This window comes from Prunus persica, chromosome G1 (genome assembly GCF_000346465.2).
Source record: "Prunus persica cultivar Lovell chromosome G1, Prunus_persica_NCBIv2, whole genome shotgun sequence".
In the NCBI taxonomy this organism is placed as follows: Eukaryota; Viridiplantae; Streptophyta; class Magnoliopsida; order Rosales; family Rosaceae; genus Prunus; species Prunus persica.
In genome coordinates, this window is record NC_034009.1 from 39,577,669 (window position 1) to 39,599,258 (window position 21,590).

Consider the following 21,590-nt stretch of genomic DNA (forward strand, 5'->3'; position numbering starts at 1 on the left):
TCTACTAACATCAACACAGCACACTTAGTTTACTAACAGATGATATAGAAAGGAAAAAAAAGGACCAATAGGGAGAAAATGGTGAACTAAGGAGAGACTAATACTTCTGGTCCTTAGAAGGCATAACAGAAATAATAGAGCACACTGCTTGAATGCAAGTCAGTATTAGGAGCAAAACAGCTGCAATGAAAGAAATAGTTGCCCAAGGTGTATTGAAATAATGTTGCCTCAAATTTGCCTTCCATTTGTTCCAAGGCTTTCTGCAGTAGCTATTAAGGCGCTCAGAAAGAATAGCAAAGTAGAAGCTTTCACGATACACTGCAATTCCTTTTCCGAGGTTGTTAATCAGAGTGCACACCTCATTGTAGTCACCAAGCATATTTTTGACAATCCCATCCTTCAGAAGGAACTCCACATCCTTTTCGGTGTTCACAAACTCATCCATGAGTGAAACATAATCACTTATGTAATTCTTACGGCAATGGCACTATTCAAAGGCAATGAGGTTACGGAGTGTGAGCTCTGTGTAATCGTGTATTTTTAGTTTTGGAATTTCTAGAATCCCATCGTTGAATTGTGTTAACGCAGCTTTCCTTTCCTAGCCTACACGGAAGTCAACTTCACAATCTCCTCCTAGCAATTAGTCTTTCCTGCTGTAAATCAGATTTCCTACTGTAAATCGGATTGTATTCATGTCTATATTATTTCCTACTTTAAGTAGATATCTTGTACTAGTATAAATAGGGACTTTGTGTAATCTGTTAAATACAAGGAAATATATACTCTGCATGGTATCAGCCTAACCTAGGGTTCTCTCTCTCTCCCTTATTCGATCCTCTTCTCCTTTAGGTCCACCTCATGGCTTTGTCTGAATCCACCATCTCCCTCCCAAGCCCCAACTCTTCTATTTTATCAAGCTTATTGACTCCAACTATCTTCTTTGGCTCCGCCAACTCAAACCCTTTTTAGTCGGCCATGACCTCTGGAAATTTATCGATGGCATTCATAAACAACCTTCTGCCCACACCTCCACCTCTACCACCGCAACACCCACAACCACCACCACTCTTACCCAAATCAATCATGCCCATGCTCAGTGGTACCAACAAGACCAACTCATTGTTAGCTACATCACCAATACACTCTCTGAGTCCATTCTCTTTCTCACTGTTGGTTGCACCTCTGCCCGGGATCTCTGGGAGTGTCTCCAACGCCACTTCTCTCAATCCAGTATGGCCAGTGAATCTACTCTTCGTTTTAAACTCATGGATTTGCAAAAAGGCTCTGAACCCACTTATGCTTACATTCGTCATGCTAAGTCCTTTGCCGATTCACTGGCTGCCATCAATGAACCTGTCTCCCCAAAAGAACTTGTCACTACTGTGCTTTGGGGTTTAAGACCCTATTGCAACATCCTCGTCACAGCAATTCTCAATTTCCCTCTGCTTCCTAACTTTGCTAATCTTCGTGCTCGTTTGTTAGCATTTGACGCACAGACTCCTTGAATCTCTCCTGATCAAAACACAGCGCAAATGGCCACCCAATCCTCTCCTCACACCACCGGTCATACTTCCTTCCCTTCTCACCGTGGTGGTGGCTCTTCCAACAACAGGCGTGGTGGCCTCGGTGGCTGGCGCAATAGCGGCCGGGGTGGCTGGCGCAGCTTCTCATCTTCCTGGAGCAACCCGTGGAATGGCTTCCAGCAGCTCCAATGACCTAATCAACCATGGCCTCCTTTTGCTCCAAGTTCTGGATCTCAAAGCAACTGGCCTTCCTTTCAGCCTCCTTGGGCCTAATCTGCCGCTTCTATCAAACACTTTGCCCGGCCCAACTCAGCTCCTGGTGTCTTGGGACCCGCTTGGTGCACTACCTGCAATACCAATCACATACTACTACAATATGTCCTCATCGCTACAATGGCCCAGAATCCTTTCTTTGCTAGGGCTCAATTCATGTAGCCACCTGACTCTACTTGGTACCCTGACACAAGTACCACTCATCATATGATTGGTAGTCCTTCTAATCTCCAAAATCAATCCTTCTAATCTCCAAAATCAACAGCCATATCAGGTTCATAATTCTGTATTTCTTGGTAATGGAGATTCTCTCCCTATCTCTCATACTAGCTCTCTCTTTTGTCTTCCATCTCTTCGTACTAATCTTCTTTTTGTTGCCCATTTTACTTGTGATAATTTAGTTTTCTTTGTCTTTACTCTTGACTTTTATCAAATCTATGACTTATGTACTGGTTCGTTACTCTTTCAGGGCCCTTCTAAAGATGGTCTTTACCCACTTTCCATCTCCTCTCACTCATCCATAGTCCCCCATGCCCTTACCACCGTGCACTCTCCTGCTTGGCATCATTGCCTTGGCCATCCATTCCATCGTGTGCTCTCTCATTTAGCGCCATCTCTAGGCTTTAAAGTTTCTCATGCTTTCTGTAAGGATTGTGCACTTAGCAAATCCACCAAACTGTCATTTCTTAGTAATAAAACCTTTGCCCCATCTCCCTTTTATTTAATTCACTCTGATGTATGGATGTCCTCGGTCATTTCTGTCACTGGTTATCGCTATTATGTCTTGTTTACAGATGACTTTTCTCGTTACTCCTGGATCTATCATATGCACCGTAAAAATGAGGTCTTTTCTCACTTTCAAACCTTTCTTGCTATGGTTAAAAATCAATTTCACACCACTGTACAAATTCTTTAAAGTGACAATGGCACTGAATATGTTAATAATGCTTTCTCTGATCTTTGCAGTCAACTAGGCATCCACCAACGTTTCACATGTCCCCACACTCCCCAACAAAATGGCCTAGCTGAACATAAACACAGACACATTGCCACCATGATCTGTCCCCGGTCATTTATTCAACCATCTTGACCTTTTGCTTGATCATTTTCCACAAGCAACCGTCCACGTACCCCAATAATTTAAAAGGGCTGATGATCTTTAATTTGGTGAAAGCTTCTATCTACCTACCGTGCTATATATGAGCTATGCAATCGTGACCGTGTTACATGACGTCCCAATGTCGTAGGGATAAAAAAATAATAGTCATGGTTTTCTTATTAATGTCAATACATTCATAGCAAAGAGCTTGTAGCTCTAGTGGTTAAGAGCAATTACCCATGCACTTGAGATATTTTGTGTTTAAATCCCCTCTTCCCCAATATTTCTTGTATAAAAATAAAAATAACAATAATAATGACATTAATGTTGTATTCTATAAAGTGTTGGACATGTTTTATACCCCTTTCTTGCAAATTACAGTTTGCCACGTGTACAAAAATAATAGATAAGTGTTGGACATCAAGAGCACTTACATATAGGTTTAATAGGTAAGTTTTGAATATTTCTGTATTTAGCTTTAAATATTGAAAATCAACCTATTAGCATATTAAAGATTTGTCCATATTCGACGTACATTCTCTTATTTTTCTCTCATTGAAGTAAATACAAAACTAAGCACATAGTGGGAAAGTGCGTCACGATTAGGGGTGGGTTTAGTCTAGGTTGGTTCATTTTTGGGCTCAATTTGAACACCGAACTGTAAGCTTCGGTTTGGCTATTTTGGAAACCGAAACCAAACCATAATTGATGAAAACCGACCACTTCGATTACCTTCTGGTCTTCCAACCAGAAGAAAACTCAAAACTTTAACCATACCAAGTGCAACAGAATTACACCAGGCTGGATTCAAGTTTATGATGGTTAAAGATAAAAACTTATTTGACATACAATTTGAGAATGGAATCCTCAAAATTCCACACCTGCGAATACGGGGTTTAACAGAAATTTTCTTCCGCAATCTTATTGCCTATGAGCAGTGTGAGCTTCATGATCATTACATCAACGACTATGTCTTCATCATGGACCGCCTGGTCGACAGTGCCAGGGATGTGGAATTGCTTGTGAAGAGTGGAATTCTTGAATCTATGCTACCGGACAGCGAGGCAGCAGGGGAATTTATTAATTCTCTTGACTTGGGGCCTATTTTAGGCAAGCTTGAAACAAGACTATTTCAGTTCACCATGGGCTGGCCTGTCTATTATTGTAGCCGCTATACTAGTTGTGCTCACATTTATTCAAACAGTGTGCTCCGTAATGGCGCTGTAGGTTCTTCATTTCCTCAATTTCATGTTTAGTGGTTGCAGATTTGTTGCTCATGTACGTGTTTATCTAAAGTTAAATAAGAGTGATTGACTGGATTGACTGTTAGTCTGTTAGTTTGTTTTTCTGGGGTTTTTCCCCCCTGTTCGTCAAAAAAAAAAATAAAAGAGTGATGGCTTGTGCCTATGAAAATTACTTAGGAGTATGCTCCACAGAGCCAAAATAAATAAACTAGGGAAGTGGAGGTTCTTCTGTTTGTATATAAATGAGCAATTCAAACTCTCAGTGCCAAGGGAGTTACCCTTGATACATTTGTTAAAAATTATATATTTGGTCTTACATCAAACAAATAATTTGAAGGGCTTTTTTGACAACTGCTGACAGCGTTTGGCAGAAAAGTTTAGAAGCGCTTCTACGCTTCTAGATCATAAAAGTGCTTTACCAAAAAGCACTTAGATTTCTTATGAAAATTTCAACATTTTTATAATAAAAGCGCTTGCTAGAAGCACTTATAAGCAGAAGTGCTTCATAGAGAAGCAGTCCCAAACGAGCTTGATTTTCAAATGTGCTGCTTAAGAAGAAATTTAATACGTTTTGAAAACAAAAAAAAATACGAAATTTAATACGTTTGTTTTACAAATTGTATTAATTGTTATCAATAATACTTGTGCACACCCACAACATACTTCTTTCTTTCTTTATTTTCCTTCAGTACAGTTCTGCCTTTCTTTAATTATTTTTAACGAATGCAAAGAGTTTGTCACAAAATCAAGGATTGAAAAAAAAAGAGAGTAAATTATGTGCTAGAGAAACTTTCCTGCAGAAATTGAAGAACAACTCTAGTTTCTCTCTTTCGCCTTGTACTCCCGCACTGAGGTTAGTATTGTTATAATGTGCAGATTATACGGTCACTCTTGTATAATGGCGAGAAGGCTCTAATTATATTTTTGAACCTCTTTGACAGGACCCGCCCCGAATTTCCCGAAACCCAAGACGAATTCTGTGGAAATTCCCTACATCACCCCGATGTTGGGCCCACTTCTAAAACTATATCATTTTTCCTAAAAAGGAATAAGGGCACGAGACTTTCTACCGAAATTTCGGCAGAGTCTCTCCTGTAAATTGAACATTTCCCAAAATTTCAACCTGCATAAAACACATTTTATATTACCCAACTGGCAGCATGCACAAAATAATAACATGCAATTCACATAAACGGCCTCTGGCCCTCCGGTAATTCAGAGCAATGCAAACTAGCAACTCTAAACCTAATAAAACAACATAAGTAACATTTAGCCAGCGGCTGCACCCAGGCACTACCCTAGGCTACCTACGTACCCTTACTAAGGGATCAAGCCACACGTAGTTCTTTCATACAAAATTTCCAAATCCATCAACATGCAATCAATTACAGAATCCCAAACAAAATCTTTCTCAAACATCATTAGTTCCCAACTCAGTATAATAATCCTTAATTCATCTCTGTAATAATCACAATATCTCCCCATACGCCGGAACTACCAACACCACGTATGGAGCCTGCCTGTACGCCAGATAACCAACGACACGTGGGACCTCATCATCATATCACATAATCTCCCCATACGCCGAAACTACCAACACCACGTATGGGGTCTGTCAACACGCCGGATAACCTACGACGTGTGACCTCAACATCAAATCACAATATCTCCCCATACACCGGAACTACCTACGCCACGTATGGGGTCTGTCCACATGCCGGATAACCTACGACACGTGGGACCTCATCATCATATCACATAATATATTAACGATCAAGAAATATCACTACGGTCATTTAATCCTCCTGGGAAGGTAAAACTATCTCAGGAGACTCACGGTCAACCAAGGGTCAAACTACCTCATACTTGGACAAACGAGCCCACGGAGCCCACAACCTCCGTTTTACTATCCAAGAGTTCCTATAGGTTCTACAAGGTTTAGGATACACGGCTTGCAAGTTTGGTCAAGATCAGACGGTCGGATCGCTCACGATAGGACGGTTACTGCAAACCTAGCCCTAGGGTTGGCATTTTCGGAGTATCCGAAACTCCGTTTTACGATCTGTCGAATCATAGACGATCCTAAGGATTTGCAGACTAACTATAATAAATTCAAGACCATCCAACGGTCTAAACCTATCGAACCCGGATAACGCGCAATAGGCAATATCCAAATTGAAATCCGAGCACACCTACGCACTCGTGAGGACTAGGAGATTACATCGGGACATAGTGCCCTTTTTCTACAGTGCCCATGAGCCGCCGCACGCACCAGCAACGCGTGGGTGCCCAAAGCGATTATGCATCGCCAAAAAATCTCAAAACCACGGCTCAAGACTCCTACCCTAGGTATAACACCCTATTTGGAACCACTTTTGTTCTTGGACCTACCCCAAAAACTGATCAGAAGTGGCCGGAATGGCTGAAATGTAATTCAAAAATCAAGCTACCAACGCTCAAAATCGATGCAATCCTACCCAACCATCAACTAGATTATGAAGAATGGATAAATTTCCATACCTTGATCGCCAACAATGGCGGCCGGAGGAGAGAGATCTGATCCGGCGAAGTTCGAGTGAAAACGGCCAAAAATCATCTTTTTCAGGCGGCTGGAGGGCGACCGATGTCAGGGAAGGGCAGGGTCGTGACGCTAAGGCTGAGCCTGTCCTTTTGGCACCGGTCCCTTCCGCAGCCGTGTCCGGTGGCTGGAGTTTCGAAGAGAGAGAGAGAGAGAGAGAGAGAGAGAGAGAGAGAAATCTGATTTTTATCAAACCTTTTTGCCAAAATTACGGTTATGCCACTGAGGGTATTTTGATAGTATCTCTCTCGTTACAACTTCGATTCGAGCCCACCACGTGTGTACGGACTCATCTAACTGTGTTGTACGCAACGGTATAGTCGAAATTCCCAAATTATTTCCTTGTCAAAAAGTCAACTTTAAACATTATAAAATATTTTAGGGAAAAAATGGTATTTTCTCTCAATAAATTAGTAACTAATTTATTTAGGACTGGGTCATTATACTCTTTTTCGCTTCAATGGATGGGAAAAAATTTTATGTAATATCCCACATCGACCAACGAAGAGGGGGCGATGTGTCTTATATGTACATGCCCGCCTCCATCTAGCATAAGGCCTTTTGGAAGCTCACTGGCTTCAGAGTCATGGGAACTCCGAAGTTAAGCGAGTTGGGGGCTAGAGCAATCCCAGGATGAGTAACCCACTGGGAAGTTGCTCGTGAGCTTCGAGAAACAAAACCGTGAGGGCAGAGAGAGGGGCCCAAAGCGGACAATAAGGCCTCGTGCTAGATGGAGGCGGGCATGTACATATAAGGCACATCACTCTCTCTCCGTTGGTCGATGTGGAATGTTAGAATGGAATTGTTACCTTTGGTGTGGAGGTGTTCTATCATTTGAGCAAGAAATTCCCACATATTCTTCAACTATTTTTCAAGCATGCATATTCCTCCCTATCAATCTTTGGTTTCTTCCTTTACTGTGCATAGTAAGGATCCAGTCAGGGACGGACCGTCGCTATGACTATCCTGGGCTATAGCCCAGGCAAATTATTTTTTTTTCTAGTCTAAAATAGCAATCCCACCGCTTGCTGTAGTACTTGTTCAGTTCGTCACAAACATGAGCATAATAGAAGTTATCAACATCTATATAGGAACCCCAATGAAAAGGCTGTTAACTAATAATGAAGTTAACCCGTCAATTTTTCCGCATATCAGATATCTCTCAGAATATGCGATTCCATATTCAATAAGCCACTCCACATGCCCTGAGGTTTTCATCAAACCACCCATTAAGGAAACATACTGACTCATGTAATTATCATTACTCATCGGGTAATGCAATTGTTCAAAGGCAAGGACATTTCTCATTATTTATGTAGCGAACCCCAATGGAAATGGTGGGATCTTCAGAACCCCATCGGTGCTACTGAATTGTATGTCAAATATGTTTTCACCTTGTCACGCCTCAAACTTGACTCCAGCGTGCTGTAATTCTGTCAAGCTGGGTATGGATGATGGGAGTTTGATGCAGGAGCATAGGGGTGGATCAAGATAGATATTTACTATTTAATTAGTTATTTCATGATATATTGTTATTTTCTTATTTAGGTAGTTTTATGATATCTTTTATTATTTATGTGTGATTTTATAATTAATTAGTATACTTTTGGACCAAGTAGCCTTGGTGCTCAAGTCTTGTAAAGCCTATAAATAAGGCTAATGTAATAGTTGTAGAATAGATGTCGATGATTAATAAAATCGTTTATTTGTGGCATGGATTTGCTACGATATATGTGAGTTTGCACTAGCCCTAGATTTCAGTGCTCGTGTATGTGGTTGGTGACCTGTGTCCGGATCCCGATCCCCATCAATTGGTATCAGAGCTATGGCTCAAGATCTGCTATATCGGGGAGGTTTTTGGATGGAGGGTCGTTTTAACAACTACAACGACATGGAGGAAATTAGGAGGATGCTACGGCAACTTATGGAACACATTGCTCGCATTGAAGCTCGAACCCAGATAGGTAAGAGTTCTGACGGGGAGGGATGTGTGAACCCTTATCTGAACCGAGTAGCTCGCATCGACACTCTAAGCCGTGAGAGTCTCGACGGGGAGTACGAGGGAGATAGCCCTTTTCATTATTGTGCTCCGCTGTGTGAGTCAAGTGAAGAGGGGCACGGTTATTCTCATTGTGTCTTTGAAGGTATAAATGAATTTAGTAATTTTGGTGCATCTTGTTATTCATCAAAGTTATTAAATTTGGATTTACCTCCATTATTTGATCCTTGCAATTGTGAAAATTGCAATAAAAATTGTTTGGGTGTTCAAAGCAATTTTGATAAGCAATTTATTGACCAGAACAGTGAAGAGATGAGAATTGAGAAAACTTTCGAAGATATTATTGATTTTATGGGCATTAATATTTTCACTTGGAAGGTTGCCAAAAATCTGGTTGATTTTGTCAATCGGTTGAAGATTCTAGAGAGAAACATTTGCATTGCTAGAGGGAGTAAGAAGTCAAGAATAACGAAATATTCCAAATATCTTTTTATTTGGAAAGGAAGGTTTCAATTGGATGCTAAAAGATCCAAAATTAATATGCAGCAATTGAAGATTCTACTCGGATTTTCCTTAATCAAAGGCTTGAATTCGAGGACGAATTCTTTCCAACTATGGGAGTCTGATGCAGGAGCATAGGGGTGGATCAAGATAGATATTTACTATTTAATTTGTTATTTCATGATATATTGTTATTTTCTTATTTAGGTAGTTTTATGATATCTTTTATTATTTATGTGTGATTTTATAATTAATTAGTTTACTTTTGGACCAAGTAGCCTTGGTGCTCAAGTCTTGTAAAGCCTATAAATAAGGCTAATGTAATAGTTGTAGAATAGATGTCGATGATTAATAAAATCGTTTATTTGTGGCATGGATTTGCTACAATATATGTGAGTTTGCACTAACCCTTGATTTCGGTGCTCGTGTATGTGGTTGGTGACCTGTGTCCGGATCCCGATCCCCATCAGAGTTCCCCTCCAGCTTTTGATTCCAACGGTTGATAGAGTTTAAATATTTTCCTGAAAAGATCAATAATATGTGCCACTGATCTAAAAGTCTCCAAATTGTCTTCCAATTTGTCAACAGGCAATAGATGTTCGAAGAAACTGAAAGAAATACAAATTATTGAAAGCCCCTCAGTAATGCTGTTATTGTCAGCATTAGCAGGGAGTGTAATTTTCTGTGGGTCGAAAAGATCCTCGAGAATGAAGAATGGCAACTGATTTTCAAGCAACCACGTATCTGTCCATGCATCTTGCAACATACCTGGTTTGTCAAATATGCGGTCATTTTCGTCCCAAAATTTGAAGTAGTCCTTCAATAAGGGCTCAATAACGAAGGCGGCGCCCACTAGAATGATTGTTACAAATTCATCACTGCTAAACTTGATGGGTTCTCCATAACAACGTCTCAATCTTGCTTCGTGGTCCTTTATTTTCTTAATATAATCCTCCAAACTCACATTGGTCCGACCTATAAAATCTTGCAGGTATCTCTGTTTGTTCTCTTCCAATACGACATTCAAGCCTTCCTTTCCATGGTGAAGTGGACCTATAGAGACCGACTGCCTGAGGTGTGCAGAGCTTTTCATTCACACATACGTAGATAAAATGTCTGGGGGCTCAGAGAGTGATGAATGTGCAACAGCTAATGGGAGGGTTTATATTCCTGAAGTAAGAAATGAGGAAACACCAGCAGTTGGGATGAAGTTTGACTCGCTTGACCTCGTTTACAATTTCTATAATAGATATGCATTCTTGGCTGGCTTTGGTATTCGACTTCATTCTAGCTTTTGGGGGAAAAATAAGAAAGAGATTTTGAGGAAAGAATTTGTATGTTGCAAACAAGGTGCATACAAGAAGGATGAAACTCGGGAGAGAAAAAGACAACGGGGAATAAGTAGATGCAATTGCAAAGCAAAGATTGTGGTTGTGAAGACAAATGGGAGCAAGAAGTATACCATTTCTCTTTTTGCAGAGGGACACAATCATAAGATGACACCCTCAGAAAGAATGCATTTATTGAGATCACACCGTCATATTTCAGATTCTACAAAAGTACTCACAAAACAGTTGGGTTCAGTTAATATTCCCATTCATCAGAAGGTAAGTATATTCGAGGTGCAATCCGGAGGAATGGATAAAATCGGTTTTATCAAAAAAGATATCTACAATCTTGAATGTAGTGTGAATGGGAAGCTGAGGAACCACGATGTTGAACTAGTGACCGAGTATTTTATGGCTGAACAGAAAAAAAATGAGGCTTTTTATTTCAAGATTGAGGGAGATGGGCATGACAGGTTTAGTCGATGTTTTTGGGCAGATGCAACTTCTAGACGGGCGTATGGGTTTTATGGAGATGTTGTTGTATTCGATACCACATTCAACACGAATCGATACGACTTGACATTTGCACCAATGTTGGGAGTTAATAACCATGGTCAGACAATTGTCTTAGCATGCGCATTTTTGAGCAAGGAAACGACTGAGTCGTTTGTTTGGATGTTTGAGGAGTTTAAGAAAGCCATGCCAGGTGGGGAACCTAAAACGATCATTACAGATCAAGATGCGGCAATGGCCATAGCGATTTCAATAGCCTTCCCGAGTACATTTCATCGACTTTGCATATGGCACATCACATCAAAGTTCTCTGTTAAGTTACCACGTGACGCTTATAAGGAGTATTGGCCTGAATTTCAGAAAGCCATATGGGATACTGACAATAAGGATGAGTTTGATGCAAAATGGAATATTGTGGTTATAAAGGCTGGTTTGACTGACCATCCATGGCTAAGTTCAATGTTTGATTTAAGGGAATCTTGGGTTCCAGCCTACGCACGACAATTTTTTGCCGCTGGAATGTCAAGCAGCCAAAGAGCGGAAGGTTCTCATGGTTTTTTCAAGCAATACATATCAAGGAGAAATTCGTTGATGGATTTCATAATACGATTTGAGAGGGCATTTTCTCATCAACGTGAAAAAGAGTTAGTTGCTGATCACGTAGATGCATTTGAAGTGGCTCAATGTCTTCTACCGATGCCAATGAACAAACAAATGGCTACCTTGTACACAAGGACAATGTTTCAAAAGTTTGAGCAAGAACTAATACAAAGTACAGCATGTTTCCTAGAGCTCAAAACAGAGGATGCATGTAAAGTTGTGTTCAACGTGAGCGAAAGGAAAAATTGGGAAACAAGAGTGGCAGAAGTCGTATATGTCAAAGATTCTGACCACGCATCGTGTAGCTGCAAAAGATTTGAATTTGTTGGAATTATTTGCAAGCACATCCTAGCATTGTTCAGAAGGGACCAGATTGAATATATGCCCGATAAATATATTTTGAAGAGGTGGAAGAAAACTGCGAAATGTGGATTGGTGTCAGATGCAAATGGCAACGAAATTAAAGACTGTGCAGATCCTGGCCTTCTAATAAAGCGGAGTACAATGTCTCGACTTGCTTCAAATGTGGTTGAGGATGCATTAATGAGTGAAGAAGGATGTGAGCTACTGTCAGAGACTCTAAAAAGTTTGCAGGTGAAGTTGAAGTTGCTGAAGGATGGACCAAGTAATAACGAAGTTGGAGGGTCCAGCTCTCAAACACAATATATGAAAGACCCTAAGAGAGTGAGGTGCAAAGGAAGGTCGAAAGGAATAACGGGAGCAAAGGAAAAGGCAATGAAGCGAGGGATTAGACACTGTCGGGAGTGTGGACACATTGGTCATGATAGAAGACAATGCCCAGCCTTGAACACACCGTAAGATGCTACCACTATTTGTAATAATATCTAAAATATGAAAAGGTAAAATTTTTATGTGCTTGTGTTTGATGTTTATGCAGGACATCACCGTCGAACAATGACAAATCAACTCCAATACATCGTAGTGACCCATTATTCGACGATTTTGACAAGATGCACAGACCAACTGAATGATTGATATTTGTATTAGACGAAATGTGGTTGTTATGAAGATTAATGATCAAGTGAAGTTTTATAGATTCAGTTTTTGAATGTTATTGTGTTTTTGTTCATGTCCACCGATGAGCTCTTACTATGTCCACTGGTAATTGAAATGAAAATTTTCTTGGTTTCATTCTTCCAAGACATTTGGAGACATGTTAATTTTACGTCTTCTCCCTATTTATAAATTTTCATAGACATTTGATCAAGTTTGAAATTTGTAGTTATGTGAAGAAGCAATGACTCTTACCATGTAAAATGGGCAGTTTAGGGTGAAATTTGTTTTAACAGAGATTCATTTTTCAATTCCTCAGGGTAATGCAGCAATTACAGCAGCCAGCTGTTGTTTCCATTACCAGTAATCATTTCCAGCAGCAGCCACTTTTTCCGACTGGTTATTAGGGGCACGATTTTGTACACTTTTGTAAGTGAAGGATACTCGAAGCACTTTGTTGGAACAGAGCAAATAGAAACCAGCGGGTAAAAAAAAAACATAACATTGCAGCTAATTACATTTCGATACATAGGTGAAAAATATTAAAGGGTACACTAACTTACATAAATACTCATAATTCCACACACAAAAGAACATTTGATTGCAAAACATATTATGTGCTTCCTCATAGCAATACCACGATCTCCCCAACCAACTGAACAACGGTAGCCACAATCACTGGGTCGTACTCGTCAGCTTCTTCTTAGCAGGTCTCACATGCTTATGGCCACTCATATCCCTAGTGATATACACGAAATAAATCTTCAGCAATATTTGGAATTTTATTATATATAAATAAACCATAAACCATTCAGTAAACAATGTATAGCACATGTTATGTAACTTATGACTCACGTGTCAGTTTTTTTTTTAACACATTAGTACTCCAGCTCTTTAATGTAAATGGACATGATAAGGAGCATTTACTGATTCCCGGCTTTCTATGATATTGACTGCTTCTTGAATAATATTTCCATATTTGCAAAATATAATGTTAGACATTATAACACATGATGACTTGCAATACATAGTCCCAATAATTATATATCAAGCAAATGAAACTGATATTTGTGTTATTTTAAGTTAGATAATGACATTAAGGGAGTATATGTGCAATACCACGGTCACCCTCAACCAACTGAACAGCGGTAGCCGCAATCACTTAGTCGTATCGGTCGGCTTCTTCCGAGCAGCTTTGACGTGCTTATGCTCATTCATGTCACCCCCATCGTCTAGTATCTCTCTCACAGCATCAGGGGACACATAGTTCCAATCATAACTTGTATGAGTAGTTGCCGCAAATGCTCGGAATTTGTCGAATCCTTCGTTGAATGCCAACTCCAGTTCAGTATGGTGCTCTTCGCATCGCATATGGTTCATCAAACAACCTTTGATTTCATCATTCATTACTGTATCCAACTCCTCAGCTTTCAGCTTCCTGCTATGACTCAGCTTCAAGTACTTGTTCTTTTGGGATAACGCTTTGTTCACCCTAATGTTAAGATCAGCCAAAATTGCCTCGTCTTCAACACATTTCTCGTGCCATGAATTGATCAGTCTGGAATTATAATCCAGCTTGCCACTGACTGCATGTATTGCCTGTAATGGATCATCGGAGTCCCCCTCACTCCCAAATGATGTTGAAAAAGGAAGGGGTCGGCGAGTACAATGTGGAAATAGAACCTGCCACTCCAATTTGTCATCTTCGATTGTGTTGTTGGCGCCTGAAGAGGTTGACATGCTTGAATAATCCTCTTTGTTTTGGGAGGATGAGGATTGCATATGCAATTTCGTTTGAGAAAGGGAACATAGGTTTATAGACCAACATACCAAAGCTTGTGTGTAGTCAACATATGTACTTTTTGGCGGGAATTTTTTAAAAATAGGTGTTAGGTTTTGCTTTTCAAGCATGTCAACCTCACACTCTCCTGACACCACTGCTAGTGGTTGAAACAAAGTCAATGGAAGTGACATCTACTTAGTTAACTCAACCAAACTAGTTAGGATTAAACTTAGATTGTATCAGACCAAAAAATAATTTCTACTTTGTCAACCAAATATTTTTTGGCGGGAACCCTTTTCTTGGTATTACTATCACCCCTTTCATATAAAATCTCCTTCCACACAAAACTCACTCCTCCACCGAATCTGTCTCCATCTACCGATACTCTCTCAAGCAAACAAACTCATTCCCCCCAAAGAATGAGCATAAGCACAACCAAGTTTGATGTGAGCATAATAAACACCCCTCCAAACAAAGACCGGCTTCGACACGCAAGTGAGTCACCGGACAAGCAATGTCACATTGCTAGACAGAATGACCATTTTGTTGGAAGTTTTGAGTCTGAAAGAGTTGTTGCTTTTTGGAAGGAGAGGCATCTTCAACTTGGTGATGAAATCCAAAGGGCAAGGGCACGTTTGGAATTTGTGGAAGGCCAAATTGAAGATGACAAAAGGCAGGCCAATCTGGATAGGGCGAAGTTGTAGCGCATGAAGCGTAGACACAAACGACTTCGGAGTGTAGCTGTTCAAAAATACAAGAACTCATCTAATGTAGTGGAGTCAAAGAAGCGTGTGATGCAAGCTGGATTCGACTACTTCCGATCCTATGCAAAACTCGTCGTACCCGGGTTTGATTGGTCATCTATTACCGTTTCCGACGTCACCAAATATACTCAGCAAGGGAAGTAACCATTTTGGTTCTCGTGTTTTAGCAGAGGCAAATAAGTGGAATTGGAATTTTGGTTACACTCTGCTTCAAAGCTATTTTGATGCTAACTACTATGGAAGATTTAAACCTTAATATTTTGATGTCTTTAATTACGAAAACAGAAGATGCAAAGAGCTCATCTACTTCAGCCATATGTTGCTGCCATGTCCATTTGTTTTTGATCACTTATCAGATTTGGACATGGTTGCATCATATGCAATGTTGCCTTTATTTATTATATGTTAGGACAAGGTTTATGGAAAAGCTTTTGTGAGTGCGTTTGTGACAAGGTTATGGAATTATTATGTACACTTTATATATTGTTTTTTGTACTGGTTCATTTCCTACTATTTCTTGCTTTCTTTATATTTTATGTTTGTGGAATCCCTCTCAAAGTTAACATATACTGTGAAAAAAATATTATGCAACTGATTATATAATCACTCATATAGACTAGGACAAATATTCACTAAGGGTTTTAAACTTGCTTCACTTGTGTGATGTTATTGACAAAAAGTATGGCATTATTTATGTGATTTGACATGATTGAAAATATATTACTGATTCCCAATGCGGCGTCATATGGACAACGTATTGAATACCTGTGACGTGTTAATAACTCAAGGTGCAGTTGCATGTGGACAACTTCTTGAATACCTCTGACGTGTTGAAAACTCTAGGTGCAGTTGCATGTGGACAACTTATTGAATACGAACTGACGTCTTCAAAGCTCTAGGCGTAGTTGCAATGATGGCTTCAAAGCATGTGCAATTATTTTTTATGTACATTATTATAACAAAACATATTATTGTATATAGTGAAACTAAATATTGTATTATTAGAAATTATATTTCGAATATTATCCGAAATATACGTGTTAACGTGAATTTGGGTTAAGAGGAAAGTGAGTTATGTACAAATAATTTTCATTTTCTCATTTTCCGGGCATTTTTTGGATTTTCGTAGAATTTATTACCTATGTCCACAGATTGTTGCACTAAAAAAGCCAAAATAATAGCAAGAGGACACCTGGAGCGATCTCAGCCCGTCACTGATGACTACTTGCACAAGTGTACGTCAGTCAACATGGCCACACCCTCCCATTTTACCCTAAATTATTATTTTATTACTTTTCCTTACAAAAATCAGAACTAATTACACACAAAATAAAAAAATTATCCGAAAATTGCTACGAACTCATTGACACTCCATCTCCGTTGCTGAATTCTCCGATTCATTGTTACGTATTTGTAAAATTAATTCCCAACATTAACGGGAGATGCTTGTTGAAGTAGGTTATTCAAGTTGAAGTTAACAAACATCAATACTTAGGGTTAAGAGGAAAGTGAGTTATGTAACACAATTTGGATTATTTCATTGCGAGACGAATGATTTATAGGTTCTCCTAGTTTTATGACGTCACAAGTAGGCCGGAGTAATTTTTGGGGCATTTTTACGATTTTCCTACTATTTTTTACCTAGTTTCAAAGATTTTTGAACAAAAGAATCCAAAATGTAAAAGAAGATGACACCTGGCGCGATCTCAGCCCGTCACTTTTCACTACTTGCACAAGTGTACGTCAGTCAACATGGCCACATCCTCTCATTTTACCCTAAATTATTATTTTATTACGTTTTGTCTTGGAAAATTCATAACTAAATACACAAAAATTCAAAATTATTTCTGAAAATTGCTACGAACTCATTGACACTCCATCTCCGTTGCTGAATTCTCCGATTCATTGTTACGCATTTTTAAAATTAATTCCCAACATTAACGGGAGATGCTTGTTGAAGTAGGTTATTCAAGTTGAAGTTAACAAACATCAATACTTAGGGTTAAGAGGAAAGTGAGTTATGTAACACAATTTGGATTATTTCATTGTGAGACGAATGATTTATAGGTTCTCCTAGTTTTATGACGTCACAAGTAGGCCGGAGTAATTTTTGGGCCATTTTTACGATTTTCCTACTATTTATTACCTAGTTTCAAAGATTTTTGAACAAAAGAATCCAAAATTAACAAGAATATGACACCTGGCGCGATCTCAGCCAGTCACTTTTGACTACTTGCACAAGTGTACGTTACCGAACATGGCCACATCCTCCCATTTTACCCTAAATTATTATTTTATTACCTTTTTTCTTGGAAAATTCATAACTAAATACACAAAAATTAGAAAAACGATCCGAAAATTTCTACGAACTTATTGCGATTTCATCTTCCTACTGCATTCCCTGTTTAATGGTTATGCTACATTAGTATTTTATTATTATTTATCCACAATTATTATAATTATTATGATATTACTTTTTAGGCTGTCCATTTGTTAATTATACCACATCCAACTTGTTGAAAACAATTTTATTTTCCGTGCGAATAGGCCATTTGTAGTGCTTATCGGTTTCTCTGTTCTTCAATTTGTTAATTTTTTTATTTTTTAGGTTGAAGGGATGTTTTGAAACATAATATGGAAATATACAAGTCATCCATTGTACTCCTTCCACACAAAAAAATAGTCTACGTCATTCACTGTTCAACACCCTAGGTTAAGACACGTGTAACCAAATCCGTTCGGATATGCTAAGTGGGAAAATGTCATTCCCAAGCACTGGTGAAAAGACACTTATTTACTCCATGCATGACTTTTGGTTTACCAAATATGAAGATTGGGGTCGGTGAGCAAAATATCTGTGTCAGTAAAATGTCATTCCTAGCCATCTATGATGTAAGTAATAATTCCGCTATATAATAAATATTATACATTTATATATAAAACGGTTTATGACAAAATACCAACATTTGAACAACATTTAAACTGAGATAGGTATAACGTAGCCAGCCAACCTAGAAGTGAAGAGAAGCAAGTCCACAATGCATCAAAACTGTAAATTCGTACTAAAACTAATGCAAAAATACGTGATTCCCTCGCACAACTTACTCACGCAGGATTTTGCACCAAAAAATACTCTCACGGTGCCATTTGCATCGGTTGCAGCAAGTCCAAAACGCAGGATTTATCTTGTCTTCACTAGGCCACCCTGGAATAACAAAATACCATTCATTGTTGTTACAAGCGCTGCACCGATTGAACTTAATCTTCCCATAGTCAAACATATCTACGATATGTCTTGCAACAAATGCTCCGCGACATCTTCCTGTTAAAGCATCCCTGGTTCCTTTCATATCAATGTTGTTACGTTGATTCAAAGAACACAAGAATTGTAATGCATCCTCTTTTGACTGACCAATTCCGGACATACCAAGTAGTCCAACTACATATGCCGCTTCCATATGGCCTGCCGTGGCTGCAATGCGCATCCCATACAACGCTTCCACCTTACCGTCTGTGAAAAAACCTTCGAATGCTTCTCTAAATATGGACTCAGGGTTATCGCAAGCCCTGCATTGTTGCAAGAAATGCTGGACTGCAGGTTTGGCACGGTAGCAGATAGGATGGTGTGGGTACTTTGCCATTGAAATGGTGTTCCACACTTGTGGACTGTTTGCCAAAATGTTGAACAATCGGCACACACATGCCATACGGAAGAGATCTTCCGATGATTCGGTTGCCACGTATAACATCACTTGAAACCAAGCGGACTCCGGGATAAAGGCTTCGGGCATATCGAAATGGAGATGCTTCCTTCTCTTTCCTCCGACTGTAGTGAAGTGTTTCGAATTCATTGAAAAGTTTTTGGAATGGAACGATTTGAGGAGTGGCAGAGGGGATAAATGATAATATTTGGGGTACACGTTCTACTTCCGAGCCTCTGTTTATAGTGTTTTGAAAAGGTGTTTCCAGTTGGGGTTTTTCCAAGTTGACCCTTTTGAAAGAAACTGAATCCAAGTGAATTAAAACTTAAGACAAAAGAAGGGAAAACGTCATAACGGTGCATACAGAGTCAGACAGTTAAAAAGTTAATTAAATGGCTATTTGCATAGCCATTTTTGGGTTTATCCCACTATCAAATTCATTGATACAAATGTGATGGATTACTGACTAGTGACAGAAGGTCCCATCATATACTTTTTCATTTTCGCACACCCAACTATCCCTAGTAATGTTATTAAAATGGAACCAATAATGACGGATTCTTATCCAACTAGTTGCCTTAATGAAATATAAATAAATTAATAAAATTGAAGCAGTGTCCCGTCATTAGTCAGAAAATATATTTGGTAGTGAAGTAGTTTCTATTGCTTTTCGGGCTAAAAGATGTCACAATGCTGACGGTACAGGTGTCGACATCGTGACCAACCCACCAAATGATCCCAAAAAAAAGTAATATAACTCGATTTGGGCAGAGATGAGAGAGAGCTGAGTGACAAGTTTAGGGTTATGAGTGAAGGGGTATGAATGACAACTATGAGTGAGAAGGTATGAGTCCGAAGAGGTTTCAGTGAGAAGATTTGAGTGAGAAGAGGTACAACTGAGAAGATTCAACATGTCTTCGTCTTCATCTCCTGCTCAAACAAAGAGGTGTCAGTATTGTGGAGCTACAATGGTGCTTCGGGTTTCAAAATCTGAAAAAAAATCGAGGGAAGCCATTCTGGAAGTGTCTAACCTCCTATGTAAGTTTTAATTTAAAGAATATGTATGTGGGTGAAAAAAAACCTATGTCTAACTCTGACAGAATTATATTCCATATATGATGCCTGCAATTAGGGAGCCACCAGTTGCAATGGATTCGAATGGGTTGATGTAACCTCCGCTGAAGCAGAACATCAAGATGACACGTATGATGTTAGAGTGCTGAACATGCTGAAGTCCATTAAGGACTTGGTATTAGTTTTATTAGTTGTATTAATTGTCATTTTATTTGTTCTTTTAATGATCATTTAACTGCACGGTTTAAAAGATTGTGAAAGTTCTCTCGCACAAGACATATTGCACGCACCACCAATGAGACCCTAAACCCATTTTGTAATATTTGGTAACTGCATGTATTTCGCATGTTATTGAATGTTTATTGAAGGTTTATTGATAGTTTGCTGCATGTATATGGAATATCATTGCCCCAAAATTGGATGTTTATTGGGGCCACAAGTATCACTCAAGTAAGAATGAAGGGGAGAAACGGACCTTATTCTTTCTTATAGTAGGAAGAACAACTGTTAAGTTTAATATCCTATTCAATACGACTTCCCTATGGTTGGTGTACTTGGGGACTGAAGTATATTGCATCATTATTGTGGGCAAGGGCATGTCTATTGTGTGTGTTAAGGGAGTATTGTGTGGGCAAGGGCATGTCTACTGTGTGTATATTGCATGTCTACTGTGTGTATATTGCATATCTATTCTCTGTATATGGCAGGCCAAGTTTGTGTATATTGTTTGTCTGTTGTGTGTGTATTGCTTGTCGGTGCGTTTGTGAATTGTGGTTCATTTTGTGTATATTGTCTTTGTTTCTACTTTTATGCTACTGAGCTGCGGAAAACCTCGCATGTTTAGACACCTATTATGATGCAACACATTGCGATTAATGGTGGCTTGCATCAACAATGACATATCACTTTGCAATGATGTAATACACTTAAAAAGCCGTCTTCAAATCCCAATTCACATATGCAGTCTTAAAATTCTAATTCAATGCAGTTTGGTTAACAAACATGTAAATGTCATGAAGGAGTTAGCGGTAGAATTCGATAAGGACCCGTACGTCTCTATTGTGTATTTACATTAGTTTGAGAATGGACATTCCCAAAACCTTCTCATGTACCATTTGTCATCTTCAACCAATATCATGGGAAGTAAGCATCTCCCCTTGTTATCTCCGCAGCCAATTTCAACCGAAAAAAAGGCATGTTGTGCGAGGTGCAAGTAGCTAACGGAAGCTTAGCGCTGAAAAGCTCAATGTACTTTAACACAAACATGCCACAATCGCCTCTGAAGCAAAACAAGAACTCGATCAATTCAACTAATGACATTCTAATGTAATTGACAATTGAAAGTAATAAAATTAAATTGCAAGTTGTGCTTACTCATTAGACTGTTGTGGAACATCCACACGCTCTATTGGCCACGGACACCACCAATCTCGGCTGCAATTGTTTGCATAAACACCTTCTTCATAAAAGTCGATGGTGTTGAGAAGATTTGGAAGCGTAATTGATAGCGGGCCGAGTTCTTCCTTTACGATGTCATCTGGAATTAGTGAAACCTTTGAATCGTACACTTTGATTCACACAATACCAGATCAAACA

The 21,590-nt window shown here is 39.2% G+C and overlaps 2 protein-coding genes and 1 pseudogene across 2 annotated transcripts; 1 reads left to right on the forward strand and 2 right to left on the reverse strand.

The window, feature by feature from the left end:
* Nucleotides 98-10,310, reverse strand: LOC18790407 (annotated as a pseudogene).
* LOC109947494 (protein FAR1-RELATED SEQUENCE 5-like) lies at nucleotides 10,330-12,650 on the forward strand. The gene is made up of 4 exons (XM_020557817.1): nucleotides 10,330-10,489; nucleotides 10,766-11,743; nucleotides 11,837-12,473; nucleotides 12,557-12,650. The coding sequence occupies exons 1-4, from the start codon at nucleotides 10,330-10,332 to the stop codon at nucleotides 12,648-12,650; spliced, it is 1,869 nt and encodes a 622-aa protein (XP_020413406.1).
* LOC109947495 lies at nucleotides 18,321-19,010 on the reverse strand. Its single transcript, XM_020557821.1, has one exon. The coding sequence runs from the start codon at nucleotides 19,008-19,010 to the stop codon at nucleotides 18,321-18,323; it is 690 nt and encodes a 229-aa protein (XP_020413410.1).

Bases quoted from the DNA above. Each gene is read 5' to 3' on its own strand.
- LOC109947494 (XM_020557817.1), top strand. From the start codon at position 10,330: ATGTCTGGGGGCTCAGAGAGTGATGAATGTGCAACAGCTAATGGGAGG. The intron at 11,744-11,836 runs GTCTTCTACCGA...TACAAAGTACAG, and splicing joins TGCATTTGAAGTGGCTCAAT to CATGTTTCCTAGAGCTCAAA. The intron at 12,474-12,556 runs GTAAGATGCTAC...ATGTTTATGCAG, and splicing joins TGCCCAGCCTTGAACACACC to GACATCACCGTCGAACAATG.
- LOC109947495 (XM_020557821.1), bottom strand. From the start codon at position 19,010: ATGCCCGAAGCCTTTATCCCGGAGTCCGCTTGGTTTCAAGTGATGTTA.